A 14,192-nucleotide genomic window follows, 5' to 3' on the forward strand; every position below is an offset into this window, starting at 1 on the left:
CTCTACATCACAGATGATGCCTGACCTGCTGGGAATTACCAAGTCTTCTTTATTTCATGCTTTCAGGGTGAGGCAGAAGAATATATGGAATGTAAGGTAATTGTGTTTTTCCTTTAAAATCTTTAAATCCTGAATTTTGAAAGATTAATTCTTCCATGCTTTGGCAGTAATAGATTTCCTTAAAATATGATAGTTATGTCATTTTGTTGATCATTACATTAATCATTTGTATTTTCACAATTCTCATGGCCTTACCTAAAAAACGCAATGTTTGGCAAATGAAGAGAGGAACATGGACTGACTTGCATTTGATTTCACACCTAACTTCAAAAATGTATTTTCCTTTCTCTAATTTTTAAATGTATAAGCAGTCACCAAGTTTCATTTCCAATCTGATCAGCAGTGACAAAGCACTGCTAGACTTATGAAAATAAGTGTAAATTACGGCTTTATGTGTTTTCTTACACATGAAGTATTTTTTCATCAAATAAATGAAAAGATTTTTCATCTATAAAGACTAATGATGCTCAAAATAAATAAAAAATGTCTAATATTTAAAATAATAAGGAAGTTCATGTTACACACGACACACACAAAATACTGGAGGAACTCAGCATCCACGGAAATGAACAGTCGGAAATGGGCCAAGACCCTTCTTCATGACTGGAAAGGAAGGGGGTAGGTACCAGAATAAAACAGTTGGGGCGGGGGGGGGGGGGAGGAAAGGGAAGGAGGATAGCTAGAAGGTGATAGCTGAAGCCAGGTGAGTGGGAAAGGTAAGTGGCTGGAGATGAAGAAGATGATGGAAGAGGAAGGAGATGATGGAAGAGGAAAGAAGACCACAGGAGAAAGGGAAAGAAGAGGGGGCTGGGGGTGGGGGGTGATGAGCAGGTTAGAAGAGCTGAGAAGCCAGAGTAGGGAATAAAAGAGGAGGGGAGGGTGAGGGAAAAATTAATTCCAATTCCTATTTCTTGTCTGACATGTCAGTCCATTGTCTGCTCTTGTGCCACAAAGAGGCCACCCTCAGGATGGACGAGCAACAACCTATATTCTGTCTGGGTAGCCTCCCACCTGCTGGCATGAATATTGATTTCTCCCACCAGCTAAAAAAATTTTCTTCTGCCCGGCTTCACTTATTGCTATCATGCTATCATCCTTCCCCCTCCCCCAACTTTTTTTTATTCTGCCATTTTCCCCTTCCTTTCAGTCCAGAAGAAGGGTCTCTGCATGGAACATCGACTGCTTGTTCATTTCCATGGATGCTGCCTGATATGCCGAGTTCCAACAGCATTTTATGTATGTTGCTTGGATTTCCAGCATCTGCAGAGTATCTTGTGTTTATGTAACATCCAATTTGTGTTCTGATGCTAAATATTGCCCTTCTAAATGCTGAGAAATGGAGAACATCCAGTTGACCAGGATATTCCCCATCTATGAAGAGTAACAGCAATATATACTTAACTGTAGATTGCTTATGAATCCTGGCTCCTCATTTTGGAGTGACAAAACAGAGGGAAAAGTAGATTGGCTGGCTTCTCCCAAATAGATATTTTTGTTTGAATCAAAGGACATTGCCCTTAATTATTACCTCTGTATCTTATATTGCTGACTGACTGACTGAAACATTAGTTACTTTATAAATTTCAGATTTCCAACCACTATAATTTGCATTTAATATTTAGTGAGTTCATTGGTAGCTCCATACCTACTCTGTTAATTCTTTTTCTTGTTTGTAGAAAGACTCAAGCATAGATTTCCTTTTTACAAATGTGATGCTTTAAAGTGTGATAGATGCACTAGATCCAAACATTTAGAAAGGTTGGTACATGGTGAGTTAATCTTTGTTGGGAAGATGACAGCAAAAATATCAACAAAACATCCCATGTGTGACTACTTTTCAATGATCCTCACTAAGAAGTGTCCAGGTGCAAGATGAAGACAAGGTATAACCCAGCCATTCTGCACCATTACTCTAATTACTTGTTAGTGCTCAGTAGCAAGGCTAACTAAAGTATGACTACTTAAGGGAGTCACTGGAGTGTACCTTATGGAATCATACAGCAATATATGTTAATAATTTTAAATGCAGGAGAAAAACAACAAGGTGATTTGCCAACCGAAGGGAAAATATATTAAGCACCTGACAAGGTTGACAATGCAATTAATTGGAATGGGCAAATTGCCTTCTAAGGAAAAGCCTCACCTATATTCACTACAGTTTTGAATAGTGAGAGGGGAGCAGACTGAAATATATAAAATCTTGGGGAATATTGACAGGAGAGTATGTTTTCTTTTTAGAAATACTCTGAAACCTTTTTCTCTCATGGAGGGTTATAATCTTTTGATTGTCTTTTTCTCATAATGCAGTTAGAGCAGAGGCTTTAAATATTGTTGAAGCAGATAAATTCTTGATAAGAAGGTGAAAGGTCACCACTAGAGTAGGCAGCAATGCCAAGAGAGGTCAGTCAGATCAGCCATGCTTTTACCAAATGGCAGAGAAGGCTTGAGAAGCTGAGTGGTTAAGGTGTGCTCTGTGATTCTTGCACAGCATACCTGTAACTGTTTTGGTTATGGGCCGGCTGCTACTCCACAGGTGTTGCACTCAATATGAAAAAGTGAACCCTGGACGTAGAGAGGTGCTGCTTTTGAATTTGGTCCTAAAATGGGGTGTAACTGTGCACTGATCACAATCAAGCCCCTGGTCTGGGAATTCATGGGGCCATAGCTGGTTCAGCTATACAGCACCATGCGAGGGAGGAGGTGAAAGTGGAAGCTGAGAGAATTGGAGTGGTTTGGTATGTCAGGTGCAGTGTGGGGAGAACCCAGCAGGGTTTCAGTCCAACACTGTTTGGCAGTGACCACTGATGGATATTACTCAATCAATGTGAACTACCTTCCCAGCAATGTTCTCAAATAAGCAGAGTTGAAGAGCGGGAGGGATTAAAGAGGGAAGGTGGTGTTCCAACATTTAAGAGAAGTTTGGATAGGTACATGGATGGTAGGGGTATGGAGGGCTATGGTCCAGCTGCAGGTCAACGGGAGTAGGTTAAGCATTGATAAGTTGGGTGAAGAGCCTGTTTCTGAACTGTAATTTTCTTTGATGTGTGTCTGACATAAAAATCACATGTACGACTCAAGCTGTGAAATGGCCGGTCAATTCCTGCTCCCATTATATTTTTTCCTATTTTAAAAAGCATCCTGTATACTCACAACCATGAAACATGATATTCAATGATCACCAGCTCAAACTGAGTGATTCCAGGACTAAAAGTTCAGACCAGGGCAGGTCATGTCAAGTAGCCTCCCATCACCTGCCAACTGATCTCACATTAGCAGAAGGTTCACATGGATCAGAGAGCACTAAGTACATGAAAACTTTGCACTAACAAACATAGCCCAGGAAAAAAAACTTAGAAGAATGAACAAATTAGAAAAGAGAAATCAGAAAAACATGCTTGAACAGAACGAATGTTATCTGAAACCAACTGTCAAATTACTAACCCAGAGCATTTTCAAACGGTGATATGGACCACAGTTATAACATTAACTCTGTTCCTTACTTCAACAGATAGTAGATATTGATCTAGACATAGTCTTATCAGTATATTTTTGTTTCTTTAAAAAAATTCTCAGTTTTGAAAACTTTAAAATTGAATAATGTTCAATGAATCAAACAGCCATAAGGCAGTTCAACACAAAATATGAACAAAATTTTGAAGTATTAACAGATAAAGTACTTATACTCAACAAAAACAAATTAAAAATATTACTTTAAAAGACTTTCCAAAATAGCAAATGATTGTTTGAAAATAAACTACTTAAATACACAGTTTTCAAAACTAATAAGCTCTTCTGGGCAGAAGTTAAATTTGTCGGTTATATAACCATTATACAGTACATAACTGGTCAATTCGGTGCTGCAGTAACACTCTGGGGGAAGAGACATGTAATTGCAGTCAGATAACCTTATGTAGGCAGTTTCCAATATAAATGTGAATGTAGGAATTCATAATGAGAAACACTGACAGAAAGTGCTTGTAGAAATGGGATTTTTAATACATTACTAGTCAGTATCACAGCATTTTACTGACGGTTAGAGAATGCAGTCATAATCTGATAAAGCTTTGACGTTTTTGCATTGCTTGTTCATAGACCGTTCTGCAGTTTCAGCCCCTTTCTTCTCATGCATATAATTGCCCTCAGTTCCTTTTGTTTTCCTTTATGTGCTTTTTTTTTACTTCTTTCCCTTTTAACGGGTAGATGACTGAGGCATAGAAGATGACTGCAACCTGCATTTGGAACAGGGTTGAAAAGAGAATATGACCCTAAGAATTATTTCATTTCGCTTTCCAATTTCCAATACATGATTCATTCTCCATACATTCCCTTTCCCTTTACAAGAACCATTCCTTAATCATTGCACATTTTTTCCACTCTTCTTGGAATTATGCATCAAGACCAAAAACACCTTCTCTCCCTTGCTCGACATTATTCATAAAACCTATAACTACTCTATCCACATACCTCTCAAATGTGAAACCTTAAGAAACCCACACACTCTACCAGCTTGTTACCTTTCCTCAACCTTAACATCAAACCCCATCAATCAGTTTACCTGAAATAAGGTTTAATTATTTCCCCAAAGGATTTTTGAATAATTTAGACAAAGATAAAATTGAACAGGAATCATTGTGCCATAATCTTTCCTTAATAACATTAAGATAATAAGTTGGCTTTAAAATTAACTGATATGTTTGAAGACTCAAGCAACACGAAACTCAGATAGTGCAGATAGAAGTGGACTATTCACATTTGTCAGATACAGTTAGGCATTCCCTTTCCAGACTCAGGAAGATCATTCTTTGCACTTAATGCATTGACATTTGATGCAGATGGCACGTAGCAAACCCCATTCAATACTCAGCTGGAGGTTTCCCACTGTTGAAACAGTGGACACCTTTAAAAGGAGATGAGGATTTCAGAGGTGCAAAATGCACAGCACCCCAGGTATTTGAGAATGTATTCAATCACTTGCAGCTTTGCTGGAGAATAAGCCGCAGATTATTTGTTACATTTCCACAGGTTATGTGAATATTGATTCAAGATTCAAGTTTATCTATCATGTGTACATCAAAACATACAGTGAAACGTTTTGTTTGCATTAACAACCAACACATTCCAGGGTATGCTGGGAGCAACCTGCAGGTGTCATCACACATTCGGCGTCAACATAGCATGCGCACAATGCTCAGCAAAATAACACAACACACCAAAACAACAGAAGAGAAGCAGCAGCAAAACAAACCCCATTCCAACCTCCCCCATGCAAATGTACAGTTCTTTAAACCTAAGGCTATCTTCTTTGGTCTCCAATGGATTTGGACATGCAGACGCTCGACCTTTGCCTACCCCAGCAGACTTGCAGAGAATCACAGAGCTAAGGCTCCAGCTAACGGGACTCAATTTCTGGACTTCTGGTTCAAATATTGCAGCAAGCATGCTCAGAAATTTTGGCAAGCATGTGAGCTGGAATATTTCCTATTTGGGACTGGTATTTCAGTGCTGGTCCAGTTGAGTCTGCAGAATAACCTGCAACAAGATGAGAAGGCTGCCCCAAAGACAAGCCAACTGCCAGATGACCCTGTGCCTTAAGTATCACTGCTAACATACCACCTTCTGCAGGCAGCATTGCAGCTGGCCTGCTCTGCCCACACATGCAAAGGTTACTGTACAGAATCCTGTAACATCTTTCCACAGGATCACTCCAAGTGGCAGCAGGAAATCTATGGCTTACTTCCCAGTTTACAGGTCACCCAATGGGCACTACCCATTCCCATTTGATTGAGAAAATTCCAATTTACAAAGATGCCCCACAATGACAGAATTTGAGCAATATTTCCCACCTTGGACACTTTTGTCAGTGGTTTACCAGAAGATTTGGCATCAAGTTACAGAAGCCACTTGGAGTGCAACGAGATCCAGCATCTGCAGATTTTCTATTGTTTGGAGTGCAAAGAAACTTGTCACTGGAATTCTCAAGACCGAATAATAGCCTGGCCCCTTCTGGCGGGTGTTAGTATTCTCAACTAGTTCCCAAACCCATGATGTAATAGTGTCATTATCCATTATTTATTCAGTACTTGCATTAAATGTAATTTACTGCTTAATGCCACTAACTGTATACTTTTTTAATCTTTCATATGAACCAAAGAGAGAGGAACAATTTTAAATCTTAATTAAAGCATCCCAATCATTGAGACTGAAGGGTAACCAAAGGCAATATGATTAATACATCCCAGCCAAGCACAATGGAGGTTAAAGTTTGATACTTTCACCATCACATACCTGAAAAATCTCAAAATATAAAGTGAAACTGTTTTCAACAGTTAAACATTAAAGTTTAAAGGCAAAAAAAAGATGTGGCCTTATGGAGGCCCATTTATCAGTCAATGCATTTTGTGTATGCCAGCAGTGATTTTGAGCACTGGCCCATCTATTAATTTCCTGAGGCCCGAGGCATTGGAAACAATTGAAACTTCTGAAGTAAGGTTAAGGATTTTCCTTAGCACTGAGCTGTTGTCATCTGTTGCCATTTGTACTGTGACGATACAGGAGGGTGAAGGGGAGTGAAGGAAGACATGGACTTCCTGCTGGTGATTGACACTAGTGATAGTGGCAAGCAATAGTCTGGTAGATAATAGTGAGAAAATATTGAGAGTTGACATTTGCTTAGTGTGTGGGGTTCACAGTAACCACAAGCGAGCTGGCAGACTTCTGGGTAGTGCTGGGAGCTTGAGGGTGATGATTGGAACAACAGTGCCATGTTAATGATGTTGCAATGGGATTTGCTGAATAAATCAAAGGGAACCAACATGAGTCAGATTCTCAACTTCTAACTGGGACCAGTTCATGGAGGACTTCTTGGCTGCTGCAAAGGCAAGAAATACTATTGAAGTCTAGATATAGTATGATGTCCAATACTGGTTCCACATCAGGTCCATATGCTCATTGCCTTCCAATCACAATCCAAATGAACATTGCTTGGATGATGTCATTTTCTGTACATCTGACACTGGTAAGGCTTTGAAAACTTGTGCCAACCAACAGGCAGGACATTTTCAACCTCTCACTGCTACAGCCATAAGTTCCCATCTGCTTCAAAAGGACAACAATTATACCAGTACCCAAGAAGAGTAGTGTGAGCTGCCTTAATGCCTATCGTCCAGTGGCACTCACATCTACAGTGATGAAATGCTTTGAGAGGTTGGTCATGGTTAGAATCAACTCCTGCCTCAGCAAGGACCTGGACCCACTGAAATTGGCCTATCGCCACAATAAGTCTGTGGCAGATGCAATCTCAATGACTTTTTAATGATCTAAAGCTCATCTGGATAATACAAACACCTTTGTCAGGATGCTATTCATTGACTATAACTCAGTGTTTAACACCATCATTCCCACAGCCCTGATCGATAAACTACAGGACTTGGGCCTTTGTATCTCCCTCTGCAACTGGCTTCTTAACTTCCTAACCAGAAGACCACAATCTATGCGGATTGGTAATAATATCTCCTCCTTGCTGATGATCAACGCTGGCACACCACAGGGATGTGGCCTTAGCCCACTCTCTCCTCTTTCTATCCCCATGACTGCATAGCTAGATATAGCTCAAAAGCCATCTATAAATTCTATAAATTTGCTAATGATACAACCACTGTTTGTAGAATCTCAGATGGAGACAAGAGGGCATACAGGAGCAAGATATACCAGCTAGTTGAGTGGTGTCACAGCAACAACCTTGCACTCAGCGTCAGAGTTGATTGTGGACTTCAGAATGGGTAAGATGAGGGAATATGAACCAATTCTCATAGAGGGCTGAGAAGTGGAGAGAGTGAGCAATTTCAAGTTCTTGGGTATCAAGATCTCTGATGATCTAACCTGGTCCCAACATATCGATGCAGCTATAAAGATGGCAGGACAGCAACTATATTTCATTAAGAGTTTGAGAAGATTTAGTTTGTCATCCAAGACATTTGAAAACTTCTACAGATTTACCAGAGAGCGCATTCTTACAGGCTGCATCACTGTCTGGTATGGTTGAGGGGAGGGGGTTGCTACTGAATAGGATCGAAACAAGTTACAGAAAGTTGTAAAATTAGTCAGCTCCATCTTGGGTACCAGCCTCTGTAGTATCCAAGACATTCTCAAGGAGCGCTGCCCCAGAAAGGTGGCGTCCATTATTAAGGACCCGGGCATGTCTCCTTCTCATTGTTACCATCAGGGAGAAGGTACAGAAGCCTGAAAGCACACACTCAGTAATTCAGGAACAGCTTCTTCCCCTTTGCCATCCGATTCCTAAATGGACATTGAATCCATGAACACTACCACAATTTTTAAATATTATTTGTTTTTACACTATTTTTAATTTAACTATTTAATATACACATACATATACCTACTGTAATTGATTTACCTATTTTTTCTCTATATCATGTATTGCATTGTACTGCTGCTGTTGCTAAATTAACAAATTTCACAAGATATGCTTTGTTTGCTTTTGGCAATTGCACATTTCAGTCCAAGTACATTTTTATTGTTTGCAATTCATGAAGATTAAAATTAAAATGAGTGAGATTTACAGCACAAAAACAGGCCATTCAGTCTGTGCCATTTTTTATGGCTTCAATAAATCATTTCAGTATAATTTCCTATCAGTATATCTTTCTTTAGTCTAAAATCTAGTTAAACTATAACTATGCAATTTACCTCATTTGTTTCAGTTACTAGGTTCCGGATTTTAACCATTCTCTAAGTAGAGAGATAACTCCTGAATTCTTTATTGGATTCATTAATGATTATAATGTCCTTGTGACTTCCAGTTTTGATTTCCCATGGAACAGAAAAAGTTTCAACCTTCTTAAAACCCTTCATGCTCTATAGGCCAATCCCCTATACAATGGATTATATACACATTGATGAACTCCAACCATACCACTGACTTTAGACGATGGAGATGGGAGGTCGCCAATGGTCTATGCTTCACTGGGAGCTAAGGGCCCAAGAAAAAGAAGAAGAAAACCCAACATAATTTTAAAGACTTCTTATAATAAGTTAGTCATAGCATTACTCTTCAAGGAGAAAAAAAACACTTCTTTCACAGTTGTAAATCTTTGTTGTAATCTTCTTAAATATCCATATTTCCATTTTGCAAATGGAGACTGGAACACAGAGTACTCTGTGTAATGATTTTAAAAAAGTATGTGTTGATAGTTAAATTATATTCAGATCATAAATAGACTTATTAGTCAATTGGAATCAGAGACTTGTTAGTCAAGCTAAACATCTTAAAACTATGAATGTTTATGTTTTGTATGCAGTTGTGTCTGGAAACACTGAGTATGAGCTCAAAAGTGCTGCTGACCTGGCTGAGGGTATTTTATGTAGAATGAGATAATAATTTGATCAATTCAAAACCATTTCAAAGCACATTTATCTTTGCTTACTGCATTTGATGTTCATTGAAAAATGTATTTGGGAAAAAAATAACTTTGCTCTTTTTAGCTGCCCTGTAAAATGCTGACTTATACTGGTTAGAGAATAGAACTGTAATTATGAATCTATATTCTAACCATTATAACCTACAGATTAATGAAAATGGAATTGCGGTTTTCCATTTTAAGTGAATAATCATCAAAAACTTGTTGGTTTGCATCTTTCTGAGCTGCGCTAAAAGCTTTCAGGTTTGGGTTCATTTCCTGTTTTGCTGTTCTGATCTCATACCATGGGAACAGCAACCATCTCATGTCAGATCTTGGGGAGAAGAACAGAAGTGAACGAATGGATCAGAACAAGAGCGAAATGAAAAGTGAAGGAAAAAGGGGAATGAAACACAGAATTGCATGCAATAATAAAGTATGAAATAAGAGGGGGAAAAAAGGAAATAAGGGACAAATGGAACATCTATGATATTGGGAATTGCTTCTTATATATAGCCAACTTGCACCCGCTGTAAGCTCTGAGTCTGAACAGCCACTGTTGAAGATAGTCATAAACCAGTATCTAAAATAATCTAGCCATCCAGTTTTGAGGAGTTACTGACATATAGGGTCATAAAGCAACACAGCACAGATACAGGTCTTTTGTCCCAATGAGTCCATGCTGTCTTTGGTCCCCACCCAGCTAGTCCCTTGAAGCCCTGCCCTCCAGGTACCTATTCAAGTTCTTCTTATATGATGCTATTGCGCCAGCTTCTTCACTTCTTCTGGCAACTTGTTCCATATAATCTTTCCCCTCTTACACTAAATACATGCCCCTTAGTTGTATCTCCCATATCCTGGAAAAAAGCTGTTACAATCCATCATTTCTATGCCTCTCATAATTGTAAGCACTTCCATAAGGTCGGCCCTCATTCTTCTACACTCTTCACTAGCCTTTTTTTAAATCATTTTACATGTCTTTCCTCTGCTGTTTTGTTCCACAGAATAAAGACCTAACCTTGTCAATCTCACCCTATCTCAGGCCCTCTACTCATGGCAATATCCTTGTAAATCTATTCTGCACTCAGAAACAATGGAACAACATTGCCAACCTTCTAGTCTTCCGGAGCTTCACCAATGGCTAACTGAGAAACAGGTATTTCTGAAAGGGCTTCCACAAATTCCTCTCTATCCTCCCACGAAGTCCAACGGTGCGCTCTGTCAGAACCTAGGGATTTATTTACCTTAATGTGCTGTAAAGGTGTAAACACCTCCTTCCAAGATAGAGGAAAGACATCCAATACATTTCCACCTGTTTCCCATACATCTTATCAACAGTGATTTGTCCCTCAGTAAACAGGGGGAAGAAATATTGTTTCAAATTCTCAACCATCTCATGTAGCTCAAGATATTGACAGCCTTGTTAATCTCTCATTAGCCACTGTTAACTCCTAATATACCCATAGAACCTCTTGATTTTCCTTAACCTTACAGAACAGAGCCATCTCATACTTTCTCTTTGCCCTTCTGAATACTCTCTTAAGAGCATGCAATGAAATAGGAGAAGAATATCATGTCAGCAGATTAAGTTTTTATCTGATGACTATAATTTTCATCTTACATCAATGGGAATTAATTAATTGCATTTTGTTCCAATTGCGAGGCAATGAGATTTGGTATTATAATTTCCTTTGGGAAATAGGATAAAGGTCCAGTTATTGACCCAGTTACAGCTAAAACCATGTCAATATATCATTTTCTTTACAAATTAAATAGAGCTTTGAAAACATGGAGCTTGAAACAATACTTGGGGTAAACAGAATCTGAAAGCATAAAACATACTGGTCTGCAACTACCAGTTATTATTACAGGTGCACTGACCCACATAGTTTAAGAAGGTTAAACCACGAATAAAGCAAATGGCTTTATTACATTATAATAGTTTGTGACTTAAGTGAGTAATGAAGCATGGCATTATAAAAATAAAAGTCACTCATTATAAAAATGATGCTAAAAATGTTATTTACTTTGAAATAACTCAGAAATTGAGTAGCCATGTATCCAAGTCTAGGCATTGGTCAGTCCAGTTACATCTTAAATCAAGGCATTTTAAAAATGAAAATCAAACTGTACAGCAAAGATCACCACGCACAATACTATGGTAATAGATTTTATATGCAGACAAATGTCCTGTTTATTTACAGAGTATATAATTCAGAAAATAATTTTAAAAGTTGTGTAGGTGCTAATTAGATTTAGAAATGTTTCCATTATACTGAACAGTTCTTTGTCAGTTAAAGTTGCAAAGCTGTTCTCTTATCTGCAAGAAGGTTCCTATTTGAATTAAAAGAAAAACTACAAATTTTGGAAGCCGGAGAAAACTTGTAATGGACGAAGTCAATTACTGACTGCAGAATCGAACAAGTATACACTTTTTACTTCTTTAAGATAACTCCAAAATGAAATCTGGAATCAATGTGCTATGAGACACATCCAATCCCAAATAATTCAATCCAAAAGTTCTCGGACCGAATTTTAAGTAATAGAAGTGCATACTATATTTCAAATTATAAAATATGATTCCATTCATACAACTCAACTGGAATGAATGCCCTACTGGCTGTTTTCCAAATAAAGGGAAATGTGCAAAATTAAAATTAAATCAGAAAAAAATTAAATGAATAACAGCCTGAACTTGACACAAGAAATATCAATATTTACTTATAACACCTTGAACAACTGACCACAACTTCCACAATTCGGTATATCCGTGTGCAAATCTGGAAATCCATGAACTGCTGTTTACTGGTGAACGGAATGCTGTGCTCTGATGTTTTACATGTGAACTTGTCAAAGTGCCCTAAATTTAGGTTTCCTGTTCACTGAATAATCATGCACCAGTTGAACAAGAGATGTAATTGATTTATTCTTGGTTACACTGGCAGGACATCCACATGAGCATTCTATATCTATTAACATGTAAAACAGATCTCTAGATAAATTTTAAATAGTTTTAAATTAATTCTAATGTGAGAATATTTTAAATGCCATTTTTGAAGGTGTTGAACTATTTGGGTGGATGTGTTTTTTTTAGTTTGTTTAAAATGTGTGCTTTTTTTAAAGTTTTTAAATGATTTTGACTTTGTCTCTGAAACAATCAATGTGCAGTAAGTAATTCAGAGTTCTTATCCATTGCACCTAATCAGACCCTACCATAGCCAACTGTCAATCTTTTCTCATCAGTGGAGAGAGCATGTTTTGTCATCTGCAATAAATGGCAAGTTGCATGCCAAGGTAGCGTAGCACAATGCTACTACAGCTTGGGGAGTTCCAGAGTTCGGGGTTCAATTCCAGTGCTGTTCTGTAAGGAGTAAGTTTTGTAAGGAATGTGAGGATTTTCCAGTATGCTCCCACGATCCAAAAATGTACTGGGTAGGTTAATTAGTCATTGTAATTGCTCTGTGATTAGGTTAGGGATAATTGGCTTTGACAGGGGTTGCTAGGGTGGCGTGGCTCGAAGGGGCAGACGAGCCTCCACCATGATATATCGCCACAACCAAATAAATAAATAAGTAGATGCCATTCAAGTCCCTTGCACTGTACTGAATGCTGCCACCAAAGATCCATCCTAGAATTCTCAGAAGTACCTATTGGAAAGATAACTAAGCCTTTATTTGTATGTGACATTGCGCACTACTGACAACAAATGTCCCAAAAACACGTGGAAATAGCCAAGATGGTGAAAAGCACAAAAAAAAACTGAAATTAATAGAATAAATTATAAAGCCTGCTCCTGCCAAAAATTGATAAAAGCCATCCCAATGGTTTTTTTGTAACTTTTATAAATTTTTCTGCAGTTAATTTTATCTAGTAGAAGTAAATGGAGTTGTAACAGAAGCTCTTTAAAATGGAAATAAGCTCAGGCTGCAATGGTGACTGGGGATTGTTTAAGTCACTGTTTGAGAAAGCATCAGCAGCCTGCAGATCATACGTGTTCCACTCTACCATGGAGTTAGAAAACAGCATTGGTGACAACGTGACACTAAACCAAATTCTCTAAATGACAATTGAGTTCTCTGTCAATGGCCTTCTACACCGTTGCAATGAAGCCTGGAATTACCTCAAAGAACAGCACTGCATCAATTGACATGGCACTCTGCAACCCTCAAGATTTAATATTGAATTTAATCATCCCAGAGCACCAGCCAGAACAGATTCTATCAGTTCATTAACCTGAAATGTTAGCTCTTACTTTTCTCTGCAAATGCTACCTGATCTGCTAAGCATTTTCAGCATTCAATATTTTTATTACAGATTTTCACTTTCAGAATGCAGTATTTGCAAGTGTGCTTCATAGTGTCAGTATTGCTTTTGCTTCCTTTTCTTCAACTCTATGTTCATTCATCTCCTTCGACATACGTCTTCCAAATAGACCACGTGTGACTGATGTGACTTCCATATCTTATGTCAGCTGTCGTTTAGTCATTCTTGAACTTCATCTTATTACAGCCAAGTCCTTTGTTCTTTCCACCCCTCCCCTTCCACTTAAAACAAGATTTTTGAAAGTTATGAGAAAAAGTTTCTCATTTGCTCTCTAATATATATTTGTATATATGTGTGTGTGTGTGTGTGTGTGTGTGTGTGTGTGTGTGTGTAAGTTCACATTACATTCTGACATATGTTTTTGGAATAGTGCCTTCTTCTCCAGCCTTTTCC

General features: G+C 38.2%; 1 protein-coding gene across 4 annotated transcripts in view; it reads right to left on the bottom strand.

Annotated features, from left to right (window-relative positions):
• Positions 1-14,192, bottom strand: part of snx29 (sorting nexin 29) — a 572,982-nt gene that overhangs the window by 258,966 nt on the left and 299,824 nt on the right. The window contains exon 17 of one of the 4 annotated variants that reach the window (XM_059979339.1): positions 3,846-4,289. The exons of the other annotated variants lie outside the window; for them this stretch is intronic. Within the exon in view, the coding sequence (XP_059835322.1) occupies positions 4,200-4,289 (90 nt within the window). The 3' untranslated portion in view covers positions 3,846-4,199. Of the gene's footprint in view, positions 1-3,845; positions 4,290-14,192 lie in introns of those variants that run through there. 4 annotated transcript variants of the gene reach the window in all.

Source organism: Hypanus sabinus, chromosome 9 (genome assembly GCF_030144855.1).
Source record: "Hypanus sabinus isolate sHypSab1 chromosome 9, sHypSab1.hap1, whole genome shotgun sequence".
Classification (NCBI taxonomy): domain Eukaryota; kingdom Metazoa; phylum Chordata; class Chondrichthyes; order Myliobatiformes; family Dasyatidae; genus Hypanus; species Hypanus sabinus.